The sequence below is a fragment of the Kogia breviceps genome, chromosome 20 (genome assembly GCF_026419965.1).
Source record: "Kogia breviceps isolate mKogBre1 chromosome 20, mKogBre1 haplotype 1, whole genome shotgun sequence".
Taxonomy (NCBI): domain Eukaryota; kingdom Metazoa; phylum Chordata; class Mammalia; order Artiodactyla; family Physeteridae; genus Kogia; species Kogia breviceps.
Genome location: NC_081329.1, coordinates 23,872,079 through 23,898,386, shown reverse-complemented (window position 1 = coordinate 23,898,386; position 26,308 = coordinate 23,872,079). Strand labels below are relative to the sequence as shown.

At 48.6% G+C, this 26,308-nt stretch overlaps 1 protein-coding gene and 1 long non-coding RNA gene across 6 annotated transcripts; one reads left to right on the top strand and one right to left on the bottom strand.

The window, feature by feature from the left end:
• The first annotated feature begins 1,491 nt into the window (after window positions 1-1,491).
• On the top strand, window positions 1,492-25,644 carry RNF122 (ring finger protein 122). 5 transcript variants are annotated; one of them, XM_067022403.1, is made up of 8 exons: window positions 1,492-1,700; window positions 2,162-2,295; window positions 9,215-9,914; window positions 16,493-16,649; window positions 22,096-22,141; window positions 22,463-22,504; window positions 24,208-24,290; window positions 24,525-25,644. In XM_067022403.1, the coding sequence occupies exons 3-8, from the start codon at window positions 9,890-9,892 to the stop codon at window positions 24,637-24,639; spliced, it is 468 nt and encodes a 155-aa protein (XP_066878504.1). In that variant the 5' UTR covers window positions 1,492-1,700; window positions 2,162-2,295; window positions 9,215-9,889; the 3' UTR covers window positions 24,640-25,644. The 5 variants fall into 5 exon arrangements, with proteins under 5 accessions (XP_066878504.1, XP_066878506.1, XP_066878507.1 ...); XM_067022405.1 differs by lacking the exons at window positions 1,492-1,700; window positions 2,162-2,295 and adding an exon at window positions 14,830-14,903 and having other exon boundaries at window positions 9,483-9,914; XM_067022406.1 differs by lacking the exons at window positions 1,492-1,700; window positions 2,162-2,295 and adding an exon at window positions 14,830-14,903 and having other exon boundaries at window positions 9,488-9,914; window positions 24,211-24,290.
• On the bottom strand, window positions 19,652-20,883 carry LOC136793299 (uncharacterized). The gene is made up of 3 exons (XR_010838427.1): window positions 20,758-20,883; window positions 20,298-20,365; window positions 19,652-19,911 (listed from the first exon to the last, which is right to left on the bottom strand). It is a non-coding gene; the product is annotated as an uncharacterized lncRNA (long non-coding RNA).
• Window positions 25,645-26,308: the final 664 nt, after the last annotated feature.

The window sequence follows — 26,308 nt, the reverse complement described above, 5'->3', positions numbered from 1 at the left end:
TGGGTAGGGAACAATCAGAGGGGGGAGGCGTGTCCCCTTTTGGTCCCTGGGGGTCACTCACAAACTTGGTCAGGGCTGAGCAAGTCCACATTCTCGGTCTGTAACCTTGACAGAGCCTGAGCTCCTAATCCAGGTGAGGCCAATGGCAGCCCAGAAGAGACAAGAGGGTTAGCAAAAGCATTAGCCTGGGGATGGAGCCCATGTGCTCTGAGGATTTCCACGTTCCCATCCAAGGGGCGGAGCGCGAGGCCACCTATGGTGGCGTACCGGCACCTCGGAACACTCCTTCTGAGCTCCACGGCGGGCACCTAGACCCCTGGTCCAGGGACGGGGGACCCTCACTTGCCTTAGAAGAAAGGAGAGATATGTCGCAAGATCAGAAGAGGGATACAAGGAAATGAGGTGAGGCTGGAGGCCCAGGGCAAGGGCTCATTCCATCTTCCTCAGCCAATACATGCCGGGCGCAAGCCCCCAGCTGCCAAGCAAGACAGGGCTGTGCATCAGTCCGGGGCAGGGAACACAGGTGAGTGATCAGAGCCTCAAAAATACCAGAACTGGAAGGAAGCCAGGAGAACTTCTCACTCGGTGAGTCTGATCGTGCCTCACAGAGCTCTAGTGCTTGAAATAGCTTTCCACGGGGCCACTGATGGGGTGAGGGGAGTGGAGAGTAGAGACAGAAACCCCACATGATTCAAACAGATCAGCTCCGTGTTTATATCTCTAATCCATGCAGTGTCTGTTTTTAAATATGATTTAATATACAACATTCCACCACACACACACAAAATTGAAAACCACCAAGCTTATCCAATCCTTCATTGTATTTAAATTTTTTTTTTTTAAGTAGGTTAGCTAATTGGGAAAAGAATTTGTCCCCACATGATTCAAACAGATCAGCTCCGTTTTTATATCTCTAATCCATGCAGTGTCTGTTTTTAAATATTATTTAATATACAACATTCCACCACACACACACAAAATTGAAAACCACCAAGCTTATCCAATCCTTCATTGTATTTAAATTTTTTTTTAAAGTAGGTTAGCTAATTGGGAAAAGAATTTGTAAACAAATCGATACCTGTCTGTGGGTATCTGAATCACTTTGTTGTACACCTGAAACTAATACAACATTGTTAACCAACTATACTCCAACATAAAATGAAAAGGAAAATAATAATAATAAAGTAGGTTAGAAACAGCATGTGCAGTAATCTTTTTTTTTTTTAATTTATTTATTTTGGTGGCACCATGCAGGATCTTAGTTCCCCCAACAGGGACTTAACCTGCGTCCTCCACAGTGGAAGCGTGGAGTCTTAACCACTGGACCGCCAGGGAAGTCCCCAGTCCTTCATTCTATGAATGAGAAAACTGAGCCTTGGAAAAGTGTCACCGCCAGCCACAGAGAAGGTGCCAACACTGGGACTGGGGATGGGGATGTTCCTAGGCCTCCGTCCACCACATTTCATCCTCCACTTCCTCCTGTTATCACAGACCTGCCTGAGCTTCAGCCCGACTGTCCAGCGACTGTCCAGCGGGAGCCTCCATTCTTCAGGCTTCTTTGCAAATAGGCGTGACCCTGTGACTAAGCTCTCATCAATGGAATGGGAACAAAAGTTAAAACTTGAATTCCGACAAGGAAAATGCTGTCTTTCCACTCTTTCATCCCCTCCCTTGGGGTTAAAACATCAGCTGTGTAACTGGTAAGTCAGCTTCCCCATATGAACAAGGAATATATCTTAGGACGGGGCCGAACAGCGAGAGAAAGGAACCCGGGTCTCGGATGGCCTCATGAAGCAGAACCTACCTCCTTTCTTTGGAATATTCATGAGACGGAAATAAACTAGACGGTTGGAGACCCTGTCCTTTTTTTTTTATTTTTTATTTTTCCCACACTGCACGGCATGTGAGATCTTAGTTCCCCCACCAGGGATCGAACCCGCGCCCCCTGCACTGGAAGCATGGTGTCTTAACCACTGCACCGCCAGGGAAGTCCCGTCCCTGTACTTCTCTGTCTCTTTGTGACAGTGACTATCGTGTTTATCTATGGCTCAATAGCAAATTACCTGCAGACTCAGTGGCTTAGAACAGCAAACATTGGTTTTCTCCTAGTTCCTGTGGGTCAGGAATTCAAGCGCAGCTGAACTGTGTGGTTTTGCCTCAGGGTCTCTCAAGAGGCTGCCGCCAGGACATTGGTAGAACCTGCCATCATTCCAGGCTTGACTAAAGCCAGAATATCCACTTCCACTCACACGGCTGCTAGCAGAGACCTCAGTTCCCTGCCATGTGACTTCACAGGTGAGTGTCCTTGTGAAATGGCTCCTGGCTTCCCCAGAGCAAGTGACTGATGGCGAGGGGGTGGGATGGGGAGGGAGAGAGAGAGAGAAGGAAACCACATGCATTTTTATGACCCAGTCTCCAAAATCAACCACTGTGACCTCCACTTCACTCAGCTTGTTAGAAGGGTCCGCAAGTCCAGCCCAGTCTCTCCTCATTAAAGAGAATTGGAAGTAGTCTCCCCATTTTGAAGGGAGGAGTATCTAAAAATGTGTGGACATATTTTAAAGCCACCACAGTAGCTTGGCCTGCATCCTAACTAATACACTACAGGTACTGGCTCCTGGCCCAGTGCGACTCCTGAGCCATGATGCGTCATGATATAGTTCGATGATAATAATAATGAACATTTATTGGGGGCTTTTTATGGACCAGGTACATGCAAAGCATTTTTCAAACATGTTGCTTCTCGTATGACCCTCTCATCAAACATCTTTTTTCTCATATGACCCTCTGTGGTGGAGTTATGACAAGCCCTAATCTTCCAGGGGAGAAAATAAGTTAATACCACACCAGATTCCAGAGCTTTCATTACAGTTAAGTGTTTAGGGAAAGAGCATGTTTCATGGAGAATAAGTTCAGTTGGAATTCTGTCAACAACACTTATGTGATTGGGGGGGAAACCTAACCTTCTTTTTTTTTTTTTTTTTGCGGTATGCGGGCCTCTCACTGCTGTGGCCTCTCCCGTTGCGGAGCACAGGCTCCGGACGCGCAGGCCTAGAGGCCATGGCTCACGGGCTTAGTTGCTCCGCGGCATGTGGGATCTTCCCGGACCAGGGCACGAACCCGTGTCCCCTGCATCGGCAGGCGGATTCTCAACCACTGCGCCACCAGGGAAGCCCAAACCTAACCTTCTTGGGCTTCTATTTTATCTCATAAGAAAGTAGAAAATAATCATACTCCGAGGGTTCTGGTGAGGAATCCATGAAAATATGTGAAGCACCAAACGCAGGGCTTGGCATGCAGTAGGTGGTCAATCAAAGGCGTTTTTCTCTCTTCCTCTGCTTTATTCTCCAATCTCCACTCTCACACATAGGATGATGGCTCAGCTCTGGCCTAGAATATTGTCTTCATTCCAGAAATCCAAAGACATAGCAGGACCCTGCAGGATTCCTGGGAAACCAGGTTAGCTTGAACCCCATAGCTTCTGTTTCCTTCCAGCCTCCCCTGGTACTTAGGATGATCACCAAGGATGCTTAAGAGATACCTGGGGGAAAGCCTGGGCCATCACCCCAGAACTGATGAGCCTCTGGGAGAGAGAAAGGAAGATTTGCCTCCGGGGTCACGTGAAAGCCTTATTCTCCTATTGGATTTCCCAGGTGGGCTGGGAGCTGGGGCTGGGGGTGGGGAAATTGCTGTTTCACTTCCCTAGAGAAACACAGACAGGACCTGGACTTTGCTGGGAAAATTATGAACACCTTTGGCCAAATTCATCATACAAATGAATCGATTTGCAAAACAGAAACAGACGCACGGACTTAGATAATGAACTTATGGTTACAGGAGGGGTGGTGGGGGGGAAGGGTGTGGGAGAGGGATAGAGTGGGAGTTTGGGATTGACATATACACACTGCTATATTTAAAATAGATAACCAATAAGGACCTACTGTATAGCACAGGGAACTCTGCTCAATATTCTCTGATAACCTATAGGAGAAAAGAATCTGAAAAAGAACGAATATATGTATATGTATAACTGAATCATTTTGCTGTACACCTGAAACTAATACAACATTGTTAATCAACTATACTCCAATACAAAATAAAAATTTTTTTAAAAAAAGAGTTGCATCAATCACCTCCTACAAGCATCCTGGTACTGAGACCTCCAGGGTGTCTGGACAGAGGAAGGCCAGATCTTTTAAGAATAAAATGAGTGAAGGGTGGGACTTCCCTGGTGGCTCAGTGGTTAAGAATCCACCTGCCAGTGCAGGGGACACGGGTTCGAGCCCTGGTCCGGGAAGATCCCACATGCCGCAGAGGAACTAAACCCATGCGCCACAACTACTGAGCTCACGTGCCACAACTTCTGAAGCTGGCATGCCTAGAGCCCGTGCCCCACAACAAGAGAAGCCACTGCAATGAGAAGCCCGTGCACCACAACGAAGAGTAACTCCCACTCGTCACAGCTAGAGAAAGCTCATGCACAGCAACAAAGACCCAACGCAGCCAAAAATAAATAAATAAAATTTAAAAAGAAAAGTGAGTGAAGGGCCTCATTTGCCCAAATATAAAATGAACAACTCTAAACCCCTTTAAAGAATTGCAGAATTGCATGTTCCTCTGAAAATTGTTCTCTTAAGAAATGAAAAAGCTTGGGGAAATGTGACAATTTGTCTAATTTTGAAGTATGACATGATTATCTGGGGTTAGTTATCACTTTTTACAACCAACCAGGGTTAGTACTCTCTTCCATTATTTTAGGGCTGCTTTTGGAAGGCCCATGGAAGAGAGAGTTTCTTAGTAAAGGTAAAATGATGGGATTAGGGCTCCCCTGGTGGCGCAGTGGTTGAGAATCCGCCCGCCGATGCGGGGGACGCGGGTTCGTGCCCCGGTCCGGGAAGATCCCACGTGCCGCGGAGCGGCTGGGCCCGTGAGCCGTGGCCGCTGAGCCTGCGCGTCCGGAGCCTGTGCTCCGCAACGGGAGAGGCCGCAACAGTGAGAGGCCCGCGTACCGCAAAACAAAACAAACAAAAGTTACCTGTGAGGGCTTCCCTGGTGGCGCAGTGGTTGAGAGTCCGCCTGCCGATGCAGGGGACGCGGGTTCGTGCCCCGGTCCGGGAAGATCCCACGTGCCGCGGAGCGGCTGGGCCCGTGAGCCGTGGCCGCTGAGCCTGCGCGTCCGGAGCCTGTGCTCCGCAACGGGAGAGGCCACAACAGTGAGAGGCCCGCGTACCGCAAAAAAAAAAAAAAAAAAAAAAAAAGGGATTAAGGTTTCTGGTCTCAACGCTCCTCCACAGAATTAACTCTTTCTCCGAAATACATTTCTCTAGTGCTAACAAGCCCTTAAAATGAGGGGGCTTTGGGGGTGTATAAGAGGATGTTGAGGTGCGGCCTTGAAAATGAAGAGAGTCCCTGACTCCTTAGAAGTTTTTCTGGAGGTTTAGTATTACTTTTCTCTCTTGCCATGGAAGATTTAGAAACATAATTCTACTTCAGACTTCTCAAGTAGCTTTGGCTTTGGATGTAGAATCCATCATCTTCTTTACTGTTGCCATTTCTTCCTCACAAAACAACCAGACTTGTCTTCCTGATTTGCAAGAAGCTGGGCATATGAAGCATCATTGGTTGAGGTTGGGGGAAGGTGATTTATCTAAATTGTATTGACATGATGTGAGAAATCAACTTCTTTTTGATACTGCCCTTTGGTCCAAGAAAATGCTGGACTGAACCAACCTTTTGTTTGTTTGTTTGTGTTTTGGCCATACCACACAGCACGTGGGAACTTAAGTTCCCCAACCAGGGACTGAACCCATGCCCCCCCACAGTGGATGCAGTGGAAGCCCGGAGCCTGAACCACTGGACCAAGGATGCTCAAGACCAAAGCCCTTCCTTCAACCTATATCTCCAAATCTAAGCCATTATTTGGGGCACTGCCCTAAGGCCACAATGGCCAGGAGGGATGAGGGTGGGAGATTGGGAAGGGATGCATTGGGTTTCCTAAATTAGAGTCCTTGAGTGCCTCAGAAGACCTTAGTGAATGCTTAAAATGTCAGGCTTAACACATGAATTGTGAAAGAACTTTCTGGTGATTGTACTCATGGCCCATGTCCACTGCCCTAACTGACCAGCTGTGTCTCCATGAGAATTTCCACTCTTCTTACCTTTAGAGTGTCTTCCCACCTGGGTTCCTTAGCCTAAGGCAGGGAAGAGGTATTCCTCACTTCCTGTCAATTTTCCCTTCAAAGGCTCTCCCTCTTTCACAGGTGTGCCCTAGAGGCACCTTGCAGGAATTCCTTAATACCATCTGACTCACCTATCAACACCTTTCCTCTGAGCCAATAAATAGATCTACTGAATAAGCAACAACTCTACTGTTGTTGTTGTTTTAATCCTCTATAGTGTGCTGAGAATATGGCTCAAATTGTATGGTAATTTATATACTCACAGGCACATACCTTCCAAAAAAATTTATTGAACCAGACACTGGAACCACCACAAAAATGATTCATGCCCTTGAAAAATCTCTTATGAGGAGGGCTCATGAAGGCATCAAATTCAGGAAATCATATAATTATTTTGATAATCCCACTACCTACTACATTGGACATGAAAAGTGTTCAAAGAGACGTGGAGGGGGGAAAGCTGACAATGGTAAGCCACAGAAGAGGTGACTTTTTAGCAAATCTTACAAAATGTCAGGCACAGAAAGAAAAAGAGCATTCCAAACATAAGCACTACCACGGACAAAATCTCAGTCAAGAAACAATATATTCAAGGAACAACAGTAGAAGCTTCGTGGCTGCTTAAGTGTATGGAGAAGGAGAGGGTGCATTTGGCATTAGGGTGACAAGCAAAGGCCAGACTGAAATGCTTGAGGGAATCCCCTGGTGGTCCAATGGTTAGGACTCCACACTTTCATTGCCAAGCAGACGGGTTCAATCCCTGGTCGGGGAACTATAATAAGATCCCCACAAGCCATGCGGTGCAGAAAAAAAAAAAAAAAAAGAAAGAAAGAAAGAAAGGAAATGATTTGAATGGCACACTCTAGAGGTTTAACTTTGTCCTGTAAACACCAGGAACCAATAGACGATGTTAAGCAAGATAAAGAAATGATGAGACTTATGTTTTAGAAAGAGAACTCTGGGGCCAGCAGAGAGGATGGATTTGAGAGTAAGATCAGAGCATTATTTCTCTCATCATAACTGCCTGAGAATTTGGTGGTGGAGCAGGGAAGGCATGGTAAATGAACACTTCTGGGGGCCACCTTTAACGACTGAATCAGAATCTCCAGGCTTGAGACCCGGGAGTCTGCATATGTAACATCTCTCACATAACAGTTATTCTTGAAGCCTCTAAAGTCTAAGACATAGACTAGAGACAGAGAGACCAATTAGGAAGCTTTTGTAATTGTCCAATTAGGAGATGAACTTAGTTGGATCTGTCCATGATGCCCTTCCAGAGTAGCTCATAAAGAAAAACAATTGTTTTCAGACAATTACCTAAGTGCTAAACTATTTTTGCAGATTGCTAAGTGATCTTGGCCAAGTCATTTGATACCTTAGCCATCATGCTTTTAAATGACAAAGTACTGATTCTCATAGTCTTATCTGAGTGTTACAAACTCTCAAGAGTCAGGGAAAGTACTTACCTTCAATTAAGACATTAAGTCTAATAGGAAGATTAGATTGAGTCAGTCATTCTTATTTGTTTTCCTGCCTGCTTACTGTTTACTTCCTCATGCAATGTAAATCCCAGGAGAGCAGCCATGAGGACATTGATGGGTCTCCAGTGAAACAGTTCTTGGCATAAAGTAGGCTCGCAGTGAATATGTTCTGAAAAAATTAAAGACAGAAAGACAAAGTAAGGAAAAAGGAGGCAGAGGAAGAGACAAATGAAGGGACAGAGGGAGGGAGGGAGAAGGAAAGGAAGATAGAAAAAGGAGAGAGAGAGAAAGAAAGAAAAGAAAGGAAGGAAGGAACGGAGGGAGAAAGAAAGAAAGAAATGAAGAAAGAAAAAGGAAGGAAGGAAGGAAAGAAAGAAGGAAGGAAGGAGGGAGGGAGGGAGGGAGATAAAGAAAGAAAGTCAGGAAGAAAGGGAAAGAGACAGAAAGAAATAATGCAATGTCAGGTAAAAGAAATCATCACATTGGACAGGAAATTAAGAGATTCAGCCTTTCTTCCAACTACTATTTCAACACCTGTGTGGTGCTAGATGCTGAAGATGCTGCCCTTATGGTATTGCCAATGTGGATGTCTGGGTTTGATTCTGCTGCTCAGGAGCTTAGAGCCCTGATAAGTCTACCTTAAGCTTACGCTTCGGGCCTTAGCTCCTTGTTATAAAACTGGGGGTGGGTGGTGGGGTGACGGCTCTCCAAAAATAAGAAGACAGCTAAAGCACTTTCCAGATCTCACCTTCCTAATTCATCTGCTTCAAATCCTGGCTTCAGTTCCCTCTTTTTTGTTTGTTTGTTTTGTTCTGAAAACCTTTATTTTTAATAGCCCCAAACTGGAAATAACTCAAATATCCAACAACTGGTGAACAAAGAAGTTTTGTTATAGTCATACAATGGAATTCTATTCAGCAATTTTATTTACTTTATTTTATTATTAATTTATTTACTTATTTATTTTATTTAAGTATAGTTGATTTACAATGTTGTGTTACTTTCAGGTGTACAGCAAAGTGATTCAGATATTCTTTTTCAGATTATTTTCCATTGTAGGTTATTACAAGATGTTGAATATAGTTCCCTGTGCTGTACAGTAGGTCCTTGTTGTTTATCTATTTTATCTATAGTAGTGTGTATCTGTTAATTCCAAACTTTTAATTTATCCCTCCCTCTCCCCTTTGGTAACCAACCATAACTTTGTTTTCTGTCTGTGAGTCTATTTCTGTTTTGTAAATAAGTTCATTTGTATCTTGTTTTTACATTCCACATATAAGGTTTATCATACGATATTTGTCTTTCTCTATCTGACTTACTTTACTTAGCATGATAATCTCTTAGTCCAACCTTGTGGCTGCAAAATTCCCTCTTTGGAAGCAAGCAAAGGAACGTGCGAGCCGCCACCTAGGACCAAGTTCTTGCCCTCTGGGCAGAAATGTAACCACTCCCCGGAGCTGGCCTCTCAAAGAGCTATAGAAATGCTAAACAGTAACAGATCTAGAGGCAGAAAACAATGTGGCACTAATTGTTCCGTTTCCTCCGCTTTCCTAGCGGGTGAGGCTGGCCCCGGCTGCTCCAGCCATCCCTCCGCGCCGCGCGCTTCTTTCTCGACTCAAGTATCCCGAGGACTGGGAAGGTGAAGGGGAGAGGCGCCGGAGGAGCGAAGATGCTCCCCACCCTCCGATCCCCGCAGACCTGCAAATAATGCCCGGGGACCAGAGCAAGGTTCCCATTGGTCAGAGGGCGGGTGACGGCAGGGGGGCGGAGTTTCCCGGGGCAGGGGGCGGGGGAGTATAAGGGAGGGGGGCGTGCGCGCACCGTGTCAGTTTCGAAGTCCCTGGCTTCTCCCCTGTGCTCCCAAGCAACTGGATCGCGCCTCGGGCTAAGGCTTTTCCCTCCTCTGCCCACCCGGCGCCTCCACCCGGCCCTGCGGCGCCCCGCAGCTCCCCGCCCCCCCCCACCAGCCCCGGGGCCCTTCCTGCCTTTTCTCCGCGGTGCTTTGATCCGGGGGCCTTTCTGTTTGTTTTCTCTTCTTTCCTCTTTGTTGCTCTAAAACCCACCTCGCCGAAGCCCCCCGCTGCGGAGGGATTTCGAGTTGCAGAGGAAGGCGGCTGCCGCGCACCGCATCAGCCCCTCCTGCGACCCCGCCAGCCGGCGCACCCACCCCGCCTGCCAGACCCGCCGCCTGCGTTCGTTCGCCCGAGGAAGCCAGCCGAGAGTTCATTGATGCACCCATTCCAGTGGTGTAACGGTGAGTCCCGGGCCGGGAGGGCGAGGGGCGCGGAGCCGGCCGGAGACGCGGAGAGCGAGGCGCCAGGCTTCAGATCCGAGGGCTCGTTCTCCCTCTCGAGCCAAGTTTTTCCTGAAACGGGACCGGCGAGGAGGCGTCCTGGCGTCCGACTCTGCTCTGCACACCGCGGAATTTGAGGGGAAAAAAATTCAGGTTTAACTCCAGGGCTGGGAAGGATCTCTTGAGCGGGCGGCGGGCGGGCGGGCGGGGCGGGGGGGGGGCGTGGGAGCCGAGGGGTTCCCGGCCTTTGTGTGGCGGCTTTGCACTCCTACCCCCTTCCCTTGCCTTTGTGCGCTCAAACTCTGTTCTTTGTTGTGGTTGTCGGAGGAGAATTAAATCCGCGCTCGGGCTCGGATCTCCTAGAGGGAGCTCAAGTTCCTGGCCTGAAACTTTTCAGGCTATTTAAAATATGTATACAGTGCGGCGTGCGGGGCGGCGCGCCGGGGCGGCTTCCTCTGCGCCTTTGTTGGCTTCGCACCGGCGGCGGAGGGGGCTTTGTGACGGTGGAAGACGCCGCACTAATGAGCGTGGCTTTTTATTGGATTGATAAAGCCTTGCAGAGTTTTCGGCGCCCGGCTACCCTTGAGAGCAGGGCTTGCCTGGAGAGCTGTGCTCACGAGCCCCAAGGCCAGACCACAGTACTAGCTCCTGTGCCTCGGCGGTGGCCGCGCCTCCAGACCCGATCACCCCTCCCACCCCGGCCTGGGTGATGCTAAATTCATCCCACCTGAGGCTTTTAGCGGTTCAGGTGATGCATAGAGGTTGGGCTTGGGTCTGGTTCCTCGCCCAGGCTACCTGAAGAGGAGAGGGCCCTTCTGGGCGGGTCAGTTCAAAACTTTGGCTCCTAATACCCTCCAGTGGCCCTAGGATCTTGACTGCGTTGTTCTAAAGCTTGGAGAATTTCTGGTGAAAGGGGGGAGCGCGGCGGAGGCACTTCTGGTGAAAGGGGGAAGGGGACCGAAGGGACCAAAGCAGCTGGCCTTATCTCTCAGTAGGGTAGGCTGGCTAGTTAGGGGGGAAAAAAATCCATTCTTGAGAGCAGACTCTTGCCAGATCTTGCATTAATTATTTCAAGAGGCTTTTGTTTTAAGGCAGGGTTTGGGCAGCATGTGTATAAGGGGGCCCCCATCCCCCTCTTCCTCTTGCTGGTAGGATCTAATTTCCTGAAAATGAACCCAGCTGTGTGTGTGATAGAGCATTGCTGGAGTGGGGACGAGGGGGTGGGGTGAGGAAGGACGGTGCATCCCAGCATCTGGCAAAGATTCCTGTTGGCTGGGAAGGAGAAGCTTTCCCAGATCCACTGGTCTTTCTTGGCCAGCGCTTCTCTTGACGTCACTCCAGCTCCCGGCCCGCTGCTCAGATATGAAACATTCTGATGTCAAGGTTTTCATAGGTCGGGGGAAACAATGGAACAGACTTCAGGAGAAGAACCAAGGTGGCTGTCACTAACACTAGCCTTTCTTCTGGGCAGCCCCCTTTCCTGTGAGGGTTTAGACCAGCAAAGGACTTGCTGCTTTGTCTTTTCACTTCTTTTTTTAAAAAATTTATTTAACTTTTATTGAAGTATAGTTGATTCACAGTGTTGTGTTTCTTTTCACTTCTTTGTTTTCAATTTTTTTTTTTTACTGAAGTGTAGCTGATTTACAATGTTGTGTCCATCTCTGCTATACAGCAAAGTGACTCAGTTATTACACATGTAGACATTTCTTTTTTTATATTCTTTGCCATTACGGTTTATCACAGGATACTGAATATAGTTCCCTGTTCTTGTCACTTCTTTCTTTTTAAAAAATTATTTATTTATTTTTGGCTGCATTGGTTCTTCGTTGCTGTGTGCAGGCTTTTTCTAGTTGCGGTGCCCGGCCTTCTCATTGCCGTGGCTTCTCTTGTTGCAGAGCACGGGCTCTAAGCACGCAGGCTCTACAGCGCAGGCTCAGTAGTTGTGGCTCACAGGCTGTAGAGCGCAGGCTCAGTAGTTGTGGTTCACGGGCTTAGTTGCTCCGCGACATGTGCGATCTTCTGGGAGCAGGGCTCAAACCCGTGTCCCCTGCACTGGCAGGTGGATTCTTAACCACTGCGCCACCAGGGAAGTCCCTCTTGTCACTTCTTAAAGTGACAGAGAGATGACTGTTCTGACTCCAGTGAAGAAGCAATCCTTCTCCCCACAACTTTGTGAAAAATATCTAAAACCCCTCTTTCCTGGGGTTGGTGTTCTGTCCTTATAAGTTTAGAGGGAAAACTACTCCACTGTCAGGTTTTAGCCCAAGGTATACTTTTCTCACTTCTTTTAAATCAGAATGCAAGCAAATGGACCATCTCTTCTCAGCTATAAAGCTCTTCTCACCCATACTTCTTTATCACAGAAAGTCCCAAACTCACTGACTCAATCCTGGAGCCCCAGGGGAAGTTTCTCTCAGCAAGATAACATGGTCAAGATAAACTGATAAAGTGCTGAGGCCAGAGTGCCTCCAGAGTGAATACATGTAAACTCTCTACATTCGCTATGGCCATTGCTGTGCAAGTTCCGAGAACAGGGAACCCAGTGAAGTTCCTTGGGACCCTAAACATGCCAGGATCCAGCTCATAAAAGGTGCGTGGAGAGCAAAGGCAGGTTGAGGGTTAGACCCTCTTACAGCATCAACAATTGATGAGACAGGGATTTAGGGAGATGTGCCTGGTTGGGAAGAAGGCCTCTTGGCCTTGAGGACAGAGTTCCATGGAGGAGAAACCCAAGGGCCCTTTTCCAGAGTAGATGGAAAATTGTCCCTCCCTGGCCAGTCCACCATGATGTCTTTATGGAAAACTGATCTCTTTTGGCCCACAGAGATCAAATATTTAATTGGAGGGTGAAGGGGTGGTGAAAACTTTCTAACCCAAGCTGGAGGCTCGGAAGCAAGGGCTGAACAAAGTTTAGTAGCTAATTATTTTTTTTCCAACTTTAACCAAAAAGTCTTTCAGGATAAGAACTACTTTTACTTTGTGTTTCCCCACAGTGTGTAGGTCAGTGTATAAATCAAGCCAGCAGCAGTACTTGTTGGCTGACTCGTCATCTGTTAGCTGAGGGCAGTTTCTGGGCAATTTTCCCAAACTTCAGTCTCCTTACTTTGAAGTGGGAGCTTTTGCCAAGATGACCAGATCGTCTTGAGACAAATCAGGAGTTATTTATCTGTTAACCAGTTATTGAAAACAAGCCAAACACGAGGGTAGGCACATGGAGAATGTACAAAAGTCCATGTTGCTGTCCTCAGACCTAGGAGCACTCAGGCTTGTTAGAACTCCTCATCTCTGATCTCAGGATTGTATATAATCACACCTCTACTGTGGCCTCACTTTGTATGGTGAAAACCTTTGTGTCTGTCTTCTGCCCTAGATGATAAAATCATCTTGTCTTTCTTCTTTGCTTTTTTATCTTCAATGTCTGTTGTGGTACTTGTCATGTAATCGCTGCTTAATGCCTGTTCGAGTTAAATGAAGTTGATTCTAGGAACAGTAGGGCAACATAAGACAGTTACGGAGTGTGCCAGAGCCAGAACACGTGATACAGGCTGTGAGCGCTATAGATTTCGGGGTGGGGAGTCCCTGGAATATCACAAAGACCAGGTTTGGGGGACTTTGGGGAGGGAGAGGAAGTTTCAGGCAGAGAAAGCTTCATGAACAAAGGTGTGGAGGCAGGTGAAGACAGAGATGGGCAAGAAGTAGAGAGGAGGCTTGGCCCACCTGGGGTGATGCTGGAGGATAGAGTCAGGGAGGTAAAGGGAGGACCCAACACACACGTGTTTAGGAGGACTTGAAGCCAGTCATGAGTTTGGGAAATACATGCTAGAAACCAAGTGGAAGGAAATGTCAGACATGTGGGCTAAATTAGAGGAGGGACTAGACATCAATGAATAGGCACTTGGAGTAGAATTGGGCTCCAGGTCTGTCTGGAATAGAGAACTTGGCAGTGCAGTTGGCACACAATCTGAAAGAGGTTTGGAGGGAGGTTCATTATATCGATCACTAGATTGATCTTGGAGATGAAGAGGGCTAAGATGTATGAGGTCAAAGATGACTCCAGTCTTTCAAGCCAGTGTTCCGCTGAGTTGGAGTTGCTTCGCTAATTACGGTGTAGGATTCCAAAGTGTAGTAATGGTGACCTGGCCCCTAACCGCGATGTCAGGAAAGTACTTAAAACCCACATTGAGGGCTTGAGTCTAAAAGAGGTCCGTCCACCCCACACACCTCGCAGGATCTCAGTTCCTTGACCAGGTATTGAACCCATGCCCTCGGCAGTGAAAGCACGGAGTCCTAACCACTGAAACACCAGGAAATTCCCCAGAGGGCTTTGAAGCCAGGCCTTCTTAGCTGTTTGACTGTAGACACATTGTTTAATGATGATTGAGTCTTTTTTTCCCCATGGCTGGGTGGGGAGTAACATTTCACAGTGGCCTTATTACAAATGTTAAGTTATAGCTTGAGAATGTGCTTGGGTGATAGCAGGTGTATGGTAAAGTCTAGCCTTCTTGTCCCAGCACTTTCTGAAACCCAAGAGTTTGAGGCTTACCTTTCAGATAATTGATATTTTTTGCCTGCAAACAGGAAAAAACACTCAACTGGCTTGTGGTCAAACCTTATCGTTTTTTTTTTCTTTATAAACATTATAGAAAATTTACTAATTCTCAGAACCAGTAGTCCCAAGATAGTGGCTCTAGGATTGCTTAATCCGGCAACTCAGCTGACATCTTTCTTCTTTCCTTGTCCTGTCTGCCACCAGCTTGATATTGAACTTCTCTCTTTCTAGCTATAACTTGGCTGCCATCCTTCCAGGTGCTTTGGGGAGATGTGACCCCCCCGCCCCCGCCTGCCACAAAAAAGAAAATCTTGTCTTTTCCAACAGGCCTGCTCTTTGTTTCTTCAGCCAAGAACCCTGTCACATACCTACCCCAGAGCCAAACCCCTGGCAAGGGCAAGGTAATTACCACCTTTGGACCAATCAGGATTTACCCCCTGAGTCATGTGAGAAAGGGAAGCATCCAGTGGCCACCAGTGCTTCCCAAGCTGAAGGGACCTTGTTAAACTGTAATAGATTCTGCTTCATTTCAGTGGGGGTGGGCCCGGGAGTCTGCATTCCTGATGAGCTCTGGCGATGCCACTGCCATTAGGGGACTGCACGGCAAGGCTTTGAGTAGGAAGGGGGAAGGTGGCCAGTAAAAGTTAGCTGTAACTCCCTGCCCTCACCCCCTCTGCCCCTTTCTGGAATGCTGGCCCAGCCTCAGAGCGAGCAATTTCTATTCTGGTCCTGGTGCGGTTTGGCTTCTGGAGCAGGTAGCTTAATAATGACAAATGACCTTTGCAACTGCGCTTTGCAATTTACAAAGCGTATTTCTTACACCGTGGTTTTCGGTCCTCTAGGCACATTGCTTGTTTTCCTGTGACAAAGTGGAGCTTAGTGAGGTAATTTCCTAAAGGTCACATAGCTAGGGAGAGGGGGGACTGGAGCCCAAGTGTACCTTTCCTCCCCTAAGGCTCTTCATTTTGCTACTGCACTGTATAGGCTTCTCCCTGATGGAAGTGAGTTTTCAATTTTCCGCCCATTGCCTGAATCCTTGATCCCCTAGGTGGGGATGCTGGTTTAAGTACTGTGTGTATGATCCCATTTCGTAGATTGGTTAAATAATTTACCAGAGATCATGTCGCTAGTAAGTGTTGGAACTAGGGTACAGATATAAACCCCTGGAATGTAAATCGGTGCAGCCACTACGGAAAACAGTATGGAGGTTTCTTAAACAACTAAAAATAGCCGTATGATCCAGCAATCCCACTCCTGGACATATATCTGGAGAAAACTCTAATTCGAAAAGATACATGTACCCTAATGTTCATAGCAGCAGTACTTAAGATAGCCAAGGCATGGAAGCAACCCAAGTGTCCATCCGCAGATGAGTGGATAAAGAAGATGTGGTACATATATACATAATGGAATATCACTCAGCCATTAAAAAGAATGAAATAACACTATTTGCAGCAACATGGATGGACCTAGAGATTATCATACTAGGTGAAGTAAGTCAGAGAAAGCCAAATACCATATGATATCACCTGTGTGTGGAATCTAAAATATGATACAAGCGAACTAATTTACAAAACAGAAACAGACTCACAGACCTAGAAAACAAACTTATGGTTACCAAAGGGGAAAGGGAATCAGGGAAGGGTAAGTTAGGAGTTTGAGATTAACAGATACAAACTACTGTATATAAAATAGATAAACAACAAGCACCTACTATATAGCACAGGGAACTATATTCAATATTCTGTAATAAACCATCACGGAAAAGAATATGAAAAGGAATATATATATGTATATGTGTAACGGAATCACTTTGCTGTGCACCTGAAACTAACACAACATTGTAAATCGACTCGACTCCAACTAAAAAAAAAAAGTAAGCCCCCGAGTCAGAGGTTTGCCATTTCTCCCTGCATCCTTGCTCACACAAGAGTGGCCCCAACGGTACATTTCCCGCTATCGTAATACTTTCCCTCCCCGTTCCTTGCAGGGTGTTTCTGCGGCCTGGGACTGGTGAGCTCCAACAAGTCCTGCTCCATGCCACCCATCAGTTTCCAAGACCTTCCCCTCAACATCTACATGGTCATCTTCGGCACCGGCATCTTCGTCTTCATGCTTAGCCTCATCTTCTGCTGCTATTTTATCAGGTGGGTGGCTTGCTGGCTGACCTGGGCTTGGGGGAGTCTCGGAGGCGGCGGCCGTGGGTAGGGTGAGCTGAGTGAGGTTCCAGTCACAGAGTCACCAGCCTCCAGCTGGGGCCGCTGCTTTGAGGACAGGACTTAGTCCTGCCCTTGGCTGGGCCCCTGAGGCCTGGTGTTTCTATTTACATCAGCCTCTCATGTTGTTGGAGAGAATATAAGGTCAGCCTGGGTCAGGCTGCATTCCCACCCTTTGGCCAGTTATTCTCAGGTTGCCTAGAACGACTGTCCAAGTAATATCATCAGTGGGGTCCCTAGCTGTCTCTCTCCGCCCGTCCACACTCTCTGGATGGCCAGGGATGGGAGGCCTCATGACACCAGTGTCATGATCCTCTGCCCTCCTGGGAAATCCTGCTGTCATCCCTCCAGATGCTAATATTAGCAAGCTGGTGTCTGCAGAGCTGCTTATTTGTTCTGCCTTGTAAGCTCTCGTGTTTGAGAGAGAAAAAACTGAAAACCATCACTCTTCGAGCGTGGCAGTGCTAGCCAAGCTCCAGGAACTGTTTTCTTCACTTGCAGACGAGGGAACTGCTGGTGGCTGTTTTCTATCAAAAATGTGGGGCAGGGAAAAAAAAAAAAAAAAGAAGTGGGGCATGCCTGGTATTCAGAGTGGAAAATACAGTCGTGTTTCTGACTAGGGTGCCCTATTGGTATTAACAATTCCTCATTGTATGGGACTGTCTTGTGCTTTGGGGAACACTGGACACCCCTGACCATTCGAATGTGCTAATGGTCCTGAGAGCCGTTGTGATAACCAAGCCACACAACCCCCCATACACAAACACATGATCGCCCAACGCCTGGGTAGATGGATGTCAGCTGGGGTCTAGGCTGGTGTCTGATCAGATCACCTAAGAAGATTAAATTAAGATGAAGGAAAAAGGAGTTCCTGTTCCCCACTGAGATGTCCCAGTGGGTTTGAGTGCTTCACCTGGCAGGAGGCTAGAGGGAAAGTAGATACTTGTCCGGATTCCTAGGGCTGGAGGAGCTCCCTCTTAAGAAGGGGAGGTGCCCGTGGGCCCTGCTCTCTTTTTTTATTTTTTTTAATTTTTTATTTATTTTATTTTTTATTTTTTTTGCGGTACGCAGGCCTCTCACTGTTGTGGCCTCTCCCGTTGCGGAGCGCAGGCTCCGGACGCGCAGGCTCAGCGGCCATGGCTCACGGGTCCAGCCGCTCCGCGGCACGTGGGATCCTCCCGGACCGGGGCACGAACCCGTGTCCCCTGCATCGGCAGGCGGGCTCTCAACCACTGCGCCACCAGGGAAGCCCGGCCCTGCTCTCTTGTGCTCCCCGTCCACTACCGTGGGCTCCTTCTTTCTCAGGACTCTAAAAAGTCCCCAGGACTGTAATTTTCCACTTACAAGTCTTTGCAGAAGAGGTAGAGTCTAAAATTTGCATCTAATTAGTAAGGGAGGGTAGATTTCCCGTATCTCACCACCCCTCCCCTTTCCCCAAGCCTAAGTTTTCTTCTGCAAACTCTTTCGTCTTCCTGACCACCAACCACTGCGCTCTCCCCGTATGAAGCAATTTATGCAACTCCCCAGAGACGGAAGATGGAGACATAGCAAAGATTTTTGTGTGATGCTGGCAGGAGGCTGTAAAACCAACTCTGTTTGGCCCCTTGCACACACACACAGAGGCACACCCATGCCAGGCTGCAAACGTGGTCAAGAGAAGAAAATCTACAAAATTACTCTGAGCCAGCGTGTGGGTGACCGGGCTTCATTTTCTGACGCTGCCACTAATAGGTGTGATCTTAGGGCTTTAGCTCCTCTTTACCAAGTACCTTCTGTGTGCCAGGCATCATGGTCAGCGTTGTGTAAAAAACATTTGGCTTATTTAGTCCTCAGCACTTGCCTCCGGTTTCGGTATCAGCCTGCTTCTGCTTCATAAATGAGGAGATGCATGCTCAGACAGTAAAAGATCCGCCGCAGGTCCTATATCCAGGAAGGTGGAGAGGTGAGCTGGTCTGATGACAGTTAGGGAGAGTCTTTCAGGTTCTAGATGTTGGTCTTCTCCGATTCCTCTTCCTTGAATGGGAACAGCTGTGGCATCCATGGCCACCCCCTTGCAGCTAGAGATCGTGGTCCTGCAGAAGGACGGGCTGGGAGCTCTGGGTATGGCTGATTTATTTTTTGTTTGGCTGGAGTTAAAGAACAGAGCTGCAACCACACCATACCAGAAGCTTTCCCCACTGCGGGGCTGCTCGGCGCCACCTGTTCCTCCTGCAGTAATCTTCCCCTTTGCCACCCTGCCCTCTGTCCTACAGCCTGCCCGAAGCCAGTGTGACCCAGGCTTGCTGGCATGTGGCAGCCTGGGAGTGTCTATATATAGAAAGACACACAAGCACAGAAAGCCACTTCCTCTCCCTGCTTCTCGGTTTCCTCCTCAGCCAAGATAGGCCCGTGACCCCCCTCCTGACCTGGTGAGCTCATCGGCCAAGGCCAGCCTGCTCCCCTCCCCTCTGTCTCCCTGACTCCCACACCCCGACCGCAGGAGCTGATCTCTGCCCTACACAGGATGGAGGGGCCCGTGAAGTACAACTGGGCAGGAAAGGACCCATTATTTTCAGGACCTGGCTGCATTGTTTGTTGCAAAAGGGAAAAGCTGGGGAGAGCCCACTGGCAGCGGCTAGAAATGGTCTCATTGAATTCAGGGTATTTTTAGTTGCTTTGCTCACCCGACAGCTGAGAAGGCCACCTGTCCAGAGTTGTTGGCACTCCATCCCCTGCTGGGATGGCCCAGGATCTCTGCTTTTTGCTTTGTTTCCCTTGCAACCCTCTTGGCCCCATTTCATCACAATCTATACCTTCCTGATGCGGAAATCTACGTGCAGAGTGAATATAGAATGTGGCTCTGAAGCGCTTGACTGTTCCGAGAGATAGTCTTAGGCTCTAAGGGTCAGGCTTTTGGAGGATCCTCAGGTGACACCATTAAAGGGAGCCAGGCAGATGGAAGGGCCGAGGGTGGAGAGGGTGAGGGCACCCCAGGCACCCTACGACACAGCAAGCAGAAAGGCCCTGCACGTACTCTGTAAGCGTAGCCATGTTGCCGGTGAGGCAAGCGAGGCTCAAGCGATGGACAGCCCCCCGTTCTGAGTCAGGAAGCAGACTCCTCACCACTTCCTTATTTACTCGGTACGTACCTGCTAACAGCAACAGCGTCTCCCTCGGAAGGCGGCTGTGAGCACCCCGGCGATGAGATCACTTTCTTTCTTCCCCAGATTAACCCAATATCAGGCAGGTCGCACTTGATCATTTAAGCTTTGGGTACATCCTTCCCCGCCCCCTCTCATTTGGACGTGGGGACGAGGTGTATATATGAAAGTACAAAGGTAAGGGTGGAACAGTGCAAGCCCTGGTTAGGCCCTTAGTCCAACCCTCCAATGACCAGAAACTGTCCGATGCCACCCTCAGACCAAGGCAGGGGGACACCTGCCCCACCTGTCCCCTGACCTCCTGTTAGGAGCCATGGAGGTGGCGGCAGCCCGATCTTAATCTGTCCCCTGGCTGTGCATCAGGCACGGCTCTTCCAGACCTTCTGCAACCCCTCCGCTCTGGTTCCAGCATCTCGGTGTTGCTCTCGGGGCATCTTACCTCGCTCCCTTCGACTGAGGCTCGTGATTGGAGACTCTCTTCCTCTGACTCAGGTCAGCAATCTTTTTCTGCAAAAGGCCAGATATTATAGGTTTTGCGGGTCATACGATCTCTTTCTGAACCACCCAGCCCTACTGTGCAGAAGCAGCCGCAGACGACAGTACATAAGCTATTGGGTTGGCCGAAAAAAGATCGTTCGGATTTTTCCGTAAGATGTTGTGGAAACCCCCGAATGAACTTTTGGGCCAACCCAATATAACGTGGCTCTGCCCCAGTAAAATTTTATAGGCATTGAACTTGAGTTTCATATAATTTTAACATGGCATGAAATATTCTTTTGATTCCTGCTTTCAGCCATTTAAGAATAAGTACCGTTCTTAGCTTCTAGGCCCTATGAAACAAGCAGTCAGCTGGATTTGGCTCTCAGGAGGCCGTGGTTTGCTACCCCATCCTACCTAACCTGGTGGTTTTCTGATGTTTCCTTCTGATAATGCAGCCCTTTGGTAGAAATGATCCGTGGGAGAGAAAACCCCATCTAGTTCCCAAGTACAGGAGGCCATAGAGCTCCCTGCATAATTCAGAAGGTTTCCCTCACTGAAAATAAAACAGAAAAAAAAAAATTATGATCAATGCGTTATCATGTACCAGCCATCTGCATAGTAAGCCATTCAGAGTCGGAGGCTTGTTGATGAAAGGGCGTTTCCCCAAAACCATCTCACATTCTCAGGACCATGGTATGTGCCACCTAATTGGTGAAGCAGGCCACAGTGGGTGTTGAAGAGCTCAGCCTCTGGCATCAGATCGACTTTGATTCAAACCCAGACTGTGCTGCCAGCCAGCTCTGGCATTTGGGCAAGTTACTTAACTTCTTTGGACGCCGTGTTCCTCATCTGCAAAAAGAGACGTCTGTCCCTCTGGAAGTTGTTTGGAATTGGTGCAGACATCAGGCGTAGCAAATCCTCCAGCGCAGTTCTGCTCCTGCCATTAGTAACGGCGTGTTCTGGCCATTGTGTTTTGGCCATTGAGAGTCCGGTTGAATGCGGGCCACCAGCTTGAAACAAAAAGACGAAAACAAAGAAGGGATTGCCTGTGTTGGCCTGGCGCTGTGAAGTGGGGCAGGCGTGTGCTCTGGTTCCAGAATACTTGTGTTCTCTGAGTGGAAAATTCCCCAGGCTCGACAGACTTCATCCTGCTGCCCTGGCTCGGTGGAAATGGCCCTCTTAAGAATATCTTAACTTCTGGGAATTCCCTCGTGGTCCAGTGATTAGGACGCCGTGCTTTCACTGACGAGTCCCTGGTCAGGGAACTGAGATCCTGCAAGCTGCGTGGCATGGCCAAAAAAAAAAAAAAAACATCTAACTTCCGTACAGTCAGCAGGCAGATGGTTGATCTGTATATTTGGGGAGCCTGAAGGAAGTGAACTACCAGAGACAGCAGGGAGGGTGAATGAACTGTGGGTTGGCCAAAAAGTTCGTTCGGGCTTTCATAGCACCGTCCGGAAAAACCCGAACGAACTTTTTGGCCAACTCAGGATTAGGGCGCTCTGCAGAGACGCCCCCAATCCGGGGCAGCTGGCAGTGAGTTTTGAGGCAGTTGAACCTGAGTAAGAGTCTTGAGTCCTTCACCCACTCTGGTGACCTGCAGAGGGTCCTGTGCATACTCCATGTGTCTATGGCAAGCACACCTCCCCACCCCCAGAAGGATGCCCCAAGCAGCCGGCCGGCCTCTCCTGCTCTGAATGGCTGTTTGTGCAAAGACATAATGACCTCTTCTCTCCCCCTCTTTCTTGCTTTCCCAGCAAACTCCGGAACCAGGCACAGAGCGAACGATACGGATATAAAGAGGTAAATAAAGTTTATGTGTTGCCCCGAGACTTCATCCACCATTAGCCCTGCTTGGGGAGGGGGTGGTGCGGGGAGAGAGCAGGTTTAAGCTGGCCTGGGCTCCCCCTTGGCCTCACCTCTGGCCCCCTCTGAGGCTAACTCCTTTCCCTGTCCTCAAGTCTGGCTGGGCCCGGGTAGGGCCCAAAGCCCTCCTCCTTCGTGGGAGGGTCACGGGGCCACTCCTGTGTGGGGCCAAAGCCTCACTCCCGTCCCTGGCGGCTGATACCACCTGGCTCCTGTGTTTGGTTGCTCCTGATACCAGGCCTCCACTTTTTTCCCCAGGTGGTGCTTAAAGGTGATGCCAAGAAGTTACAGTTATATGGGGTGAGTGCATTGGGACAGGTCACGGGAGTGCCCGGTGGGTAAGGCAGACCTTCTCCAGCAATCTCAGCCTGACCTTTCCAGGAACCTCTTTAGTCGCTGCCTTCCTGTTTCCTTGGGCCAAATAAAACTCGTCCCAGGAGGTGATCAATATGCAGAATCCGTTATGTCTGGAACTGAACCGGCGCAGGCAGAAAACAAAAGGATCACAAAAGGGTTTGGATGCGTGGTGTGACCCATGGCCCCAGGAAGCCCGCTAGGGATAATCTTAATGGGGAAGACGGTAAGACCACTCCCTGCCAGACTTCAGTAACTTTCCCCTGCTCGGAACCCAGGTCTTGGTCTGAAAGAGGTTACCTTTGTGTACGCTCTGTCCTAGTGACTGGATCTGATGCGTGTGTCCAGCCCTGAGGTTCTTCCCTGTTTCCCTCCATTCCCCTCCCCTCCCGTATCACACCCACTCCCTGGGGCCCCTCAACTCTGACTCGTTTAGGACTACACCATTTCTTCTTCCTTTCCCACCTATGCCTTTGGGGTCGCCTAACTCATTTCCCAAGACTTCCTTCCATAACCATGGACACTCCTGCAGAGAGCGTGTGTGTGGTTGTCTGAGAGGGGAGGATCACAGGTCTTACTACACACAAGACTCTGCCTGGACATGGCCTCATTTCATTCCTCTTTTTGGGGTCCACTGTCATGATGTCCACAAGTTCCAGTGTTTCTTTAGCTCTCCTCCAGAAGAGTAATTCAGCTGGGATTGAAGGGGTTATAATATATTGGGACGTAAGGCTGATTTAAAGAATGTAAACCATACACCAGACCTCCCTCCTTTAGTTATTGATAAGTGCCCCCTCACCAAAGGTCCTAGGCTAGAAAGGCTTAAAAATCATAACTACTCAGCCATAAAAAAGAATGAAATAATGCTCTTTACAGCACCGTGGGTGGACCTAGAGATTATCCTCCTAAATGAGGTAAGTCAGAAAGAGAAACACCATATGTTATCACTCATATGTGGAATCTAAAATATGACACAAATGAACCTATCTACTAAACAGAAACAGACTCACAGACATAAAGAACAGACCTGTGCTTGCCAAGGGGAAGCGGGGGAGGGGAGGGACGGATTGGGAGTTTGGGATTAGCAGGTGCAAACTATGATATATAGGATGGATAAACAACAAGGTCCTATTGTATAGCACAGGAACTATTTTATTATATTATTTATATAATATAATAGTTATATTCAACTATTATATTCAATATCCTATAATAAACCATAATGGGAAAGAATATGAAAAAACATATACATGTATAACTGAGTCACTTTGCTGTACAGCAGAAATTAACACAACATTGTAATTCAACTATACTTCAGTTTAAAAAAAAAAAAAGATTCCTCTATAACAGCACTGCCCAGTGGAAATCTGAGTATAGAAAATGCCCTCTATCTGACCATCCGGTGTGGGGTGCACTTGCCACTTCTCAGCTGTTGAGCACTTGAAACGTGGCTAGTGTGACTGAGGAACTAAATGTTGAATTTCATCTTATTTGGGTCGACTTAAATCTAAGGCAGTCCCCTGTGGCTCACGGCTACCGCCCTGTCAGGGTGAGTGCTCTCTTGGGTGAGGATGAGGTGCTGGGTATTCAGGATGGAGGAGTGAGGCTCTCCCCCCGTCTCCTCTCACGCGGCCCCTTTCTTCCCACAGCAGACCTGTGCAGTCTGTCTGGAGGACTTCAAGGGCAAGGCTGAGCTGGGTGTGCTCTCATGCCAACACGCCTTTCACCGCAAGTAAGTGGCCCTGAAAGAAATGAGCAGGGAGCAACTTCCAGAGACTTCAGTCACGACCCCTCCCATCTACCCTTTGTCGGTGATGCCCTGCATCCCTGTCTCTGGACACCAAGCAAGCCAGGGGGGGTGAGGATAGAGAGGTTCTTGTCCTGAGAGGCAGCTGGGCTCCATGAAAAGATAGCTGGAGCAGATTGGTATCTTCTTAGGGAAAAACAGGTCGTCTCTTGCCCGCAGGTGTCTGGTGAAGTGGCTGGAAGTACGCTGTGTCTGCCCCATGTGTAACAAGCCCATTGCTGGTCCCTCAGAGGCCACCCAGAGCATCGGGATCCTATTAGATGAGCTGGTGTGAGTGCTGCCTCCATACCAAGGCCTGGAGAGAGAAGACTTCTAGCCTCACGGGTGCCTGGTCCTTCCGCGAAGCCGCAAGTGAACAAGACTGGTGGGTGGTGATGGGCATGCTCCCCTGGAGGGACGGGGGTGCAGGGCTGGTCTTCCAGCCTCAGGGTGAGACTAGACGTGCCCACCTCTCTGCTTCCTGAAGCCTGCTTCCCTGCTACTCGGTTCTGATGGACTTGCCCATCGGGACCACTGTATCCTGGTACTGGACTATCTGCCTGCCTTGTCCCTGCTCTGGGAAAAGAAATCCATTCCTATCTGGCCAAGAACTTGGAGCACACCCCCTTGAGGCTTCCCCTGAGGAGGACAGGCTGCCCTGACCTAGAAGAAGGGATGAGATGGGCTCTGCCCCGCCTGTGGCCTCCCTGCCCCCTCCCCACTCCTTCCAGAGGAAGGTTAGAAGGGAAGGAAGGAGAAAGATGGAGGAACCAAGTGCCTCCAGTGGAAGCGAGGGAGGCTCTGTAGGAAATGGGGAGAGCAGGGCCAAACGGAAGAAAAGTCAACGTTTACATGGGACCTATGGAAACAAAGGCTGGCCGGCCGGCCTGCTGACTACAGGGCGGTGGGGGGCAGCCCCCTGCCCCTCCTAGATCTGAGGTGCTATCCGTTCACTGTTCCTCGGTTGATCTCAGAGCTTCCTATTCCGTGTTGGGGTTTGAGTATCCACCGGCCCAGACGAAGGGCTTGGTCTACACCCAAATGGATTCCCAGGGGTTTTTTTCTAAAGGAGCAAAAAGGGGGCCTGGGGATGGGGGTGTCTGGATATTAAGGTCGTGGTGGACACCCTCTTCCCCTTTGTAAATAGTATTTTTATACTTCATCCTCACCATCTCAGGCTTTATACATGGAATCCTCCAAATGGAAGGGGTAGGGCTTTTCTGTTCCTCCCCCAAGTGGGTGAGGGTGGGAAAAAGGTATGTATTTAAAGCAAATTAAATTTAATAACAAGTTTCTCTAACCTTTTGCCTGTGGTTGTGGCTTGTGTCCGTTGGCCCTTTTCTGCCAACAGAGGGAACAAAGTTCTCGAACTGCCCTCTACTTGCTTTCCCATGCTCAGAGCGGACATACATGTGCACAAAGCTTCCTGATCCTTGACAAGAAGAATTCGTATTAATTATTACCTGTTCAGCGTAGGTTAGGACGAACATCGATATGCTTGAAGACCTGACTGAGCCAGGCTCATTCACATGATGTCTAGAATATTTTTAAAGAAAGCTGGTGTATGGCACCATAGCATTCCAGCTACCAAGACGTGTCATTCGTAGAGTTCGCCTTGTAATTCAAGCCACTGAGCTCTTAACACAGGAAAGGTCCACATTGCTACCATGGAGGCTTGATTTCTTTCTCTGATTAGACTTTTTTTCTTACCCACTAGCTGACAATCACTGACTCATCCTACCCTGTGTACTGCATCTAGAAGTACTGTTAGCTTTTTATGCTTCCAGCTGCACTCAGATCTGGCACCCGTGCCCTCCAGCTGTGCTCTGTCAACGTCTTAAAGTGGTGCTGAGTTGATCGTGGGTTTGCAAAATGGATGGAGAGAGCCAGGAACCATTTTCGTGGCCGTCGCAAGCAGGGAGCAGCTGGGTTGTGGCTGGCCTCCGCTCAGTGGAACGGGGCAG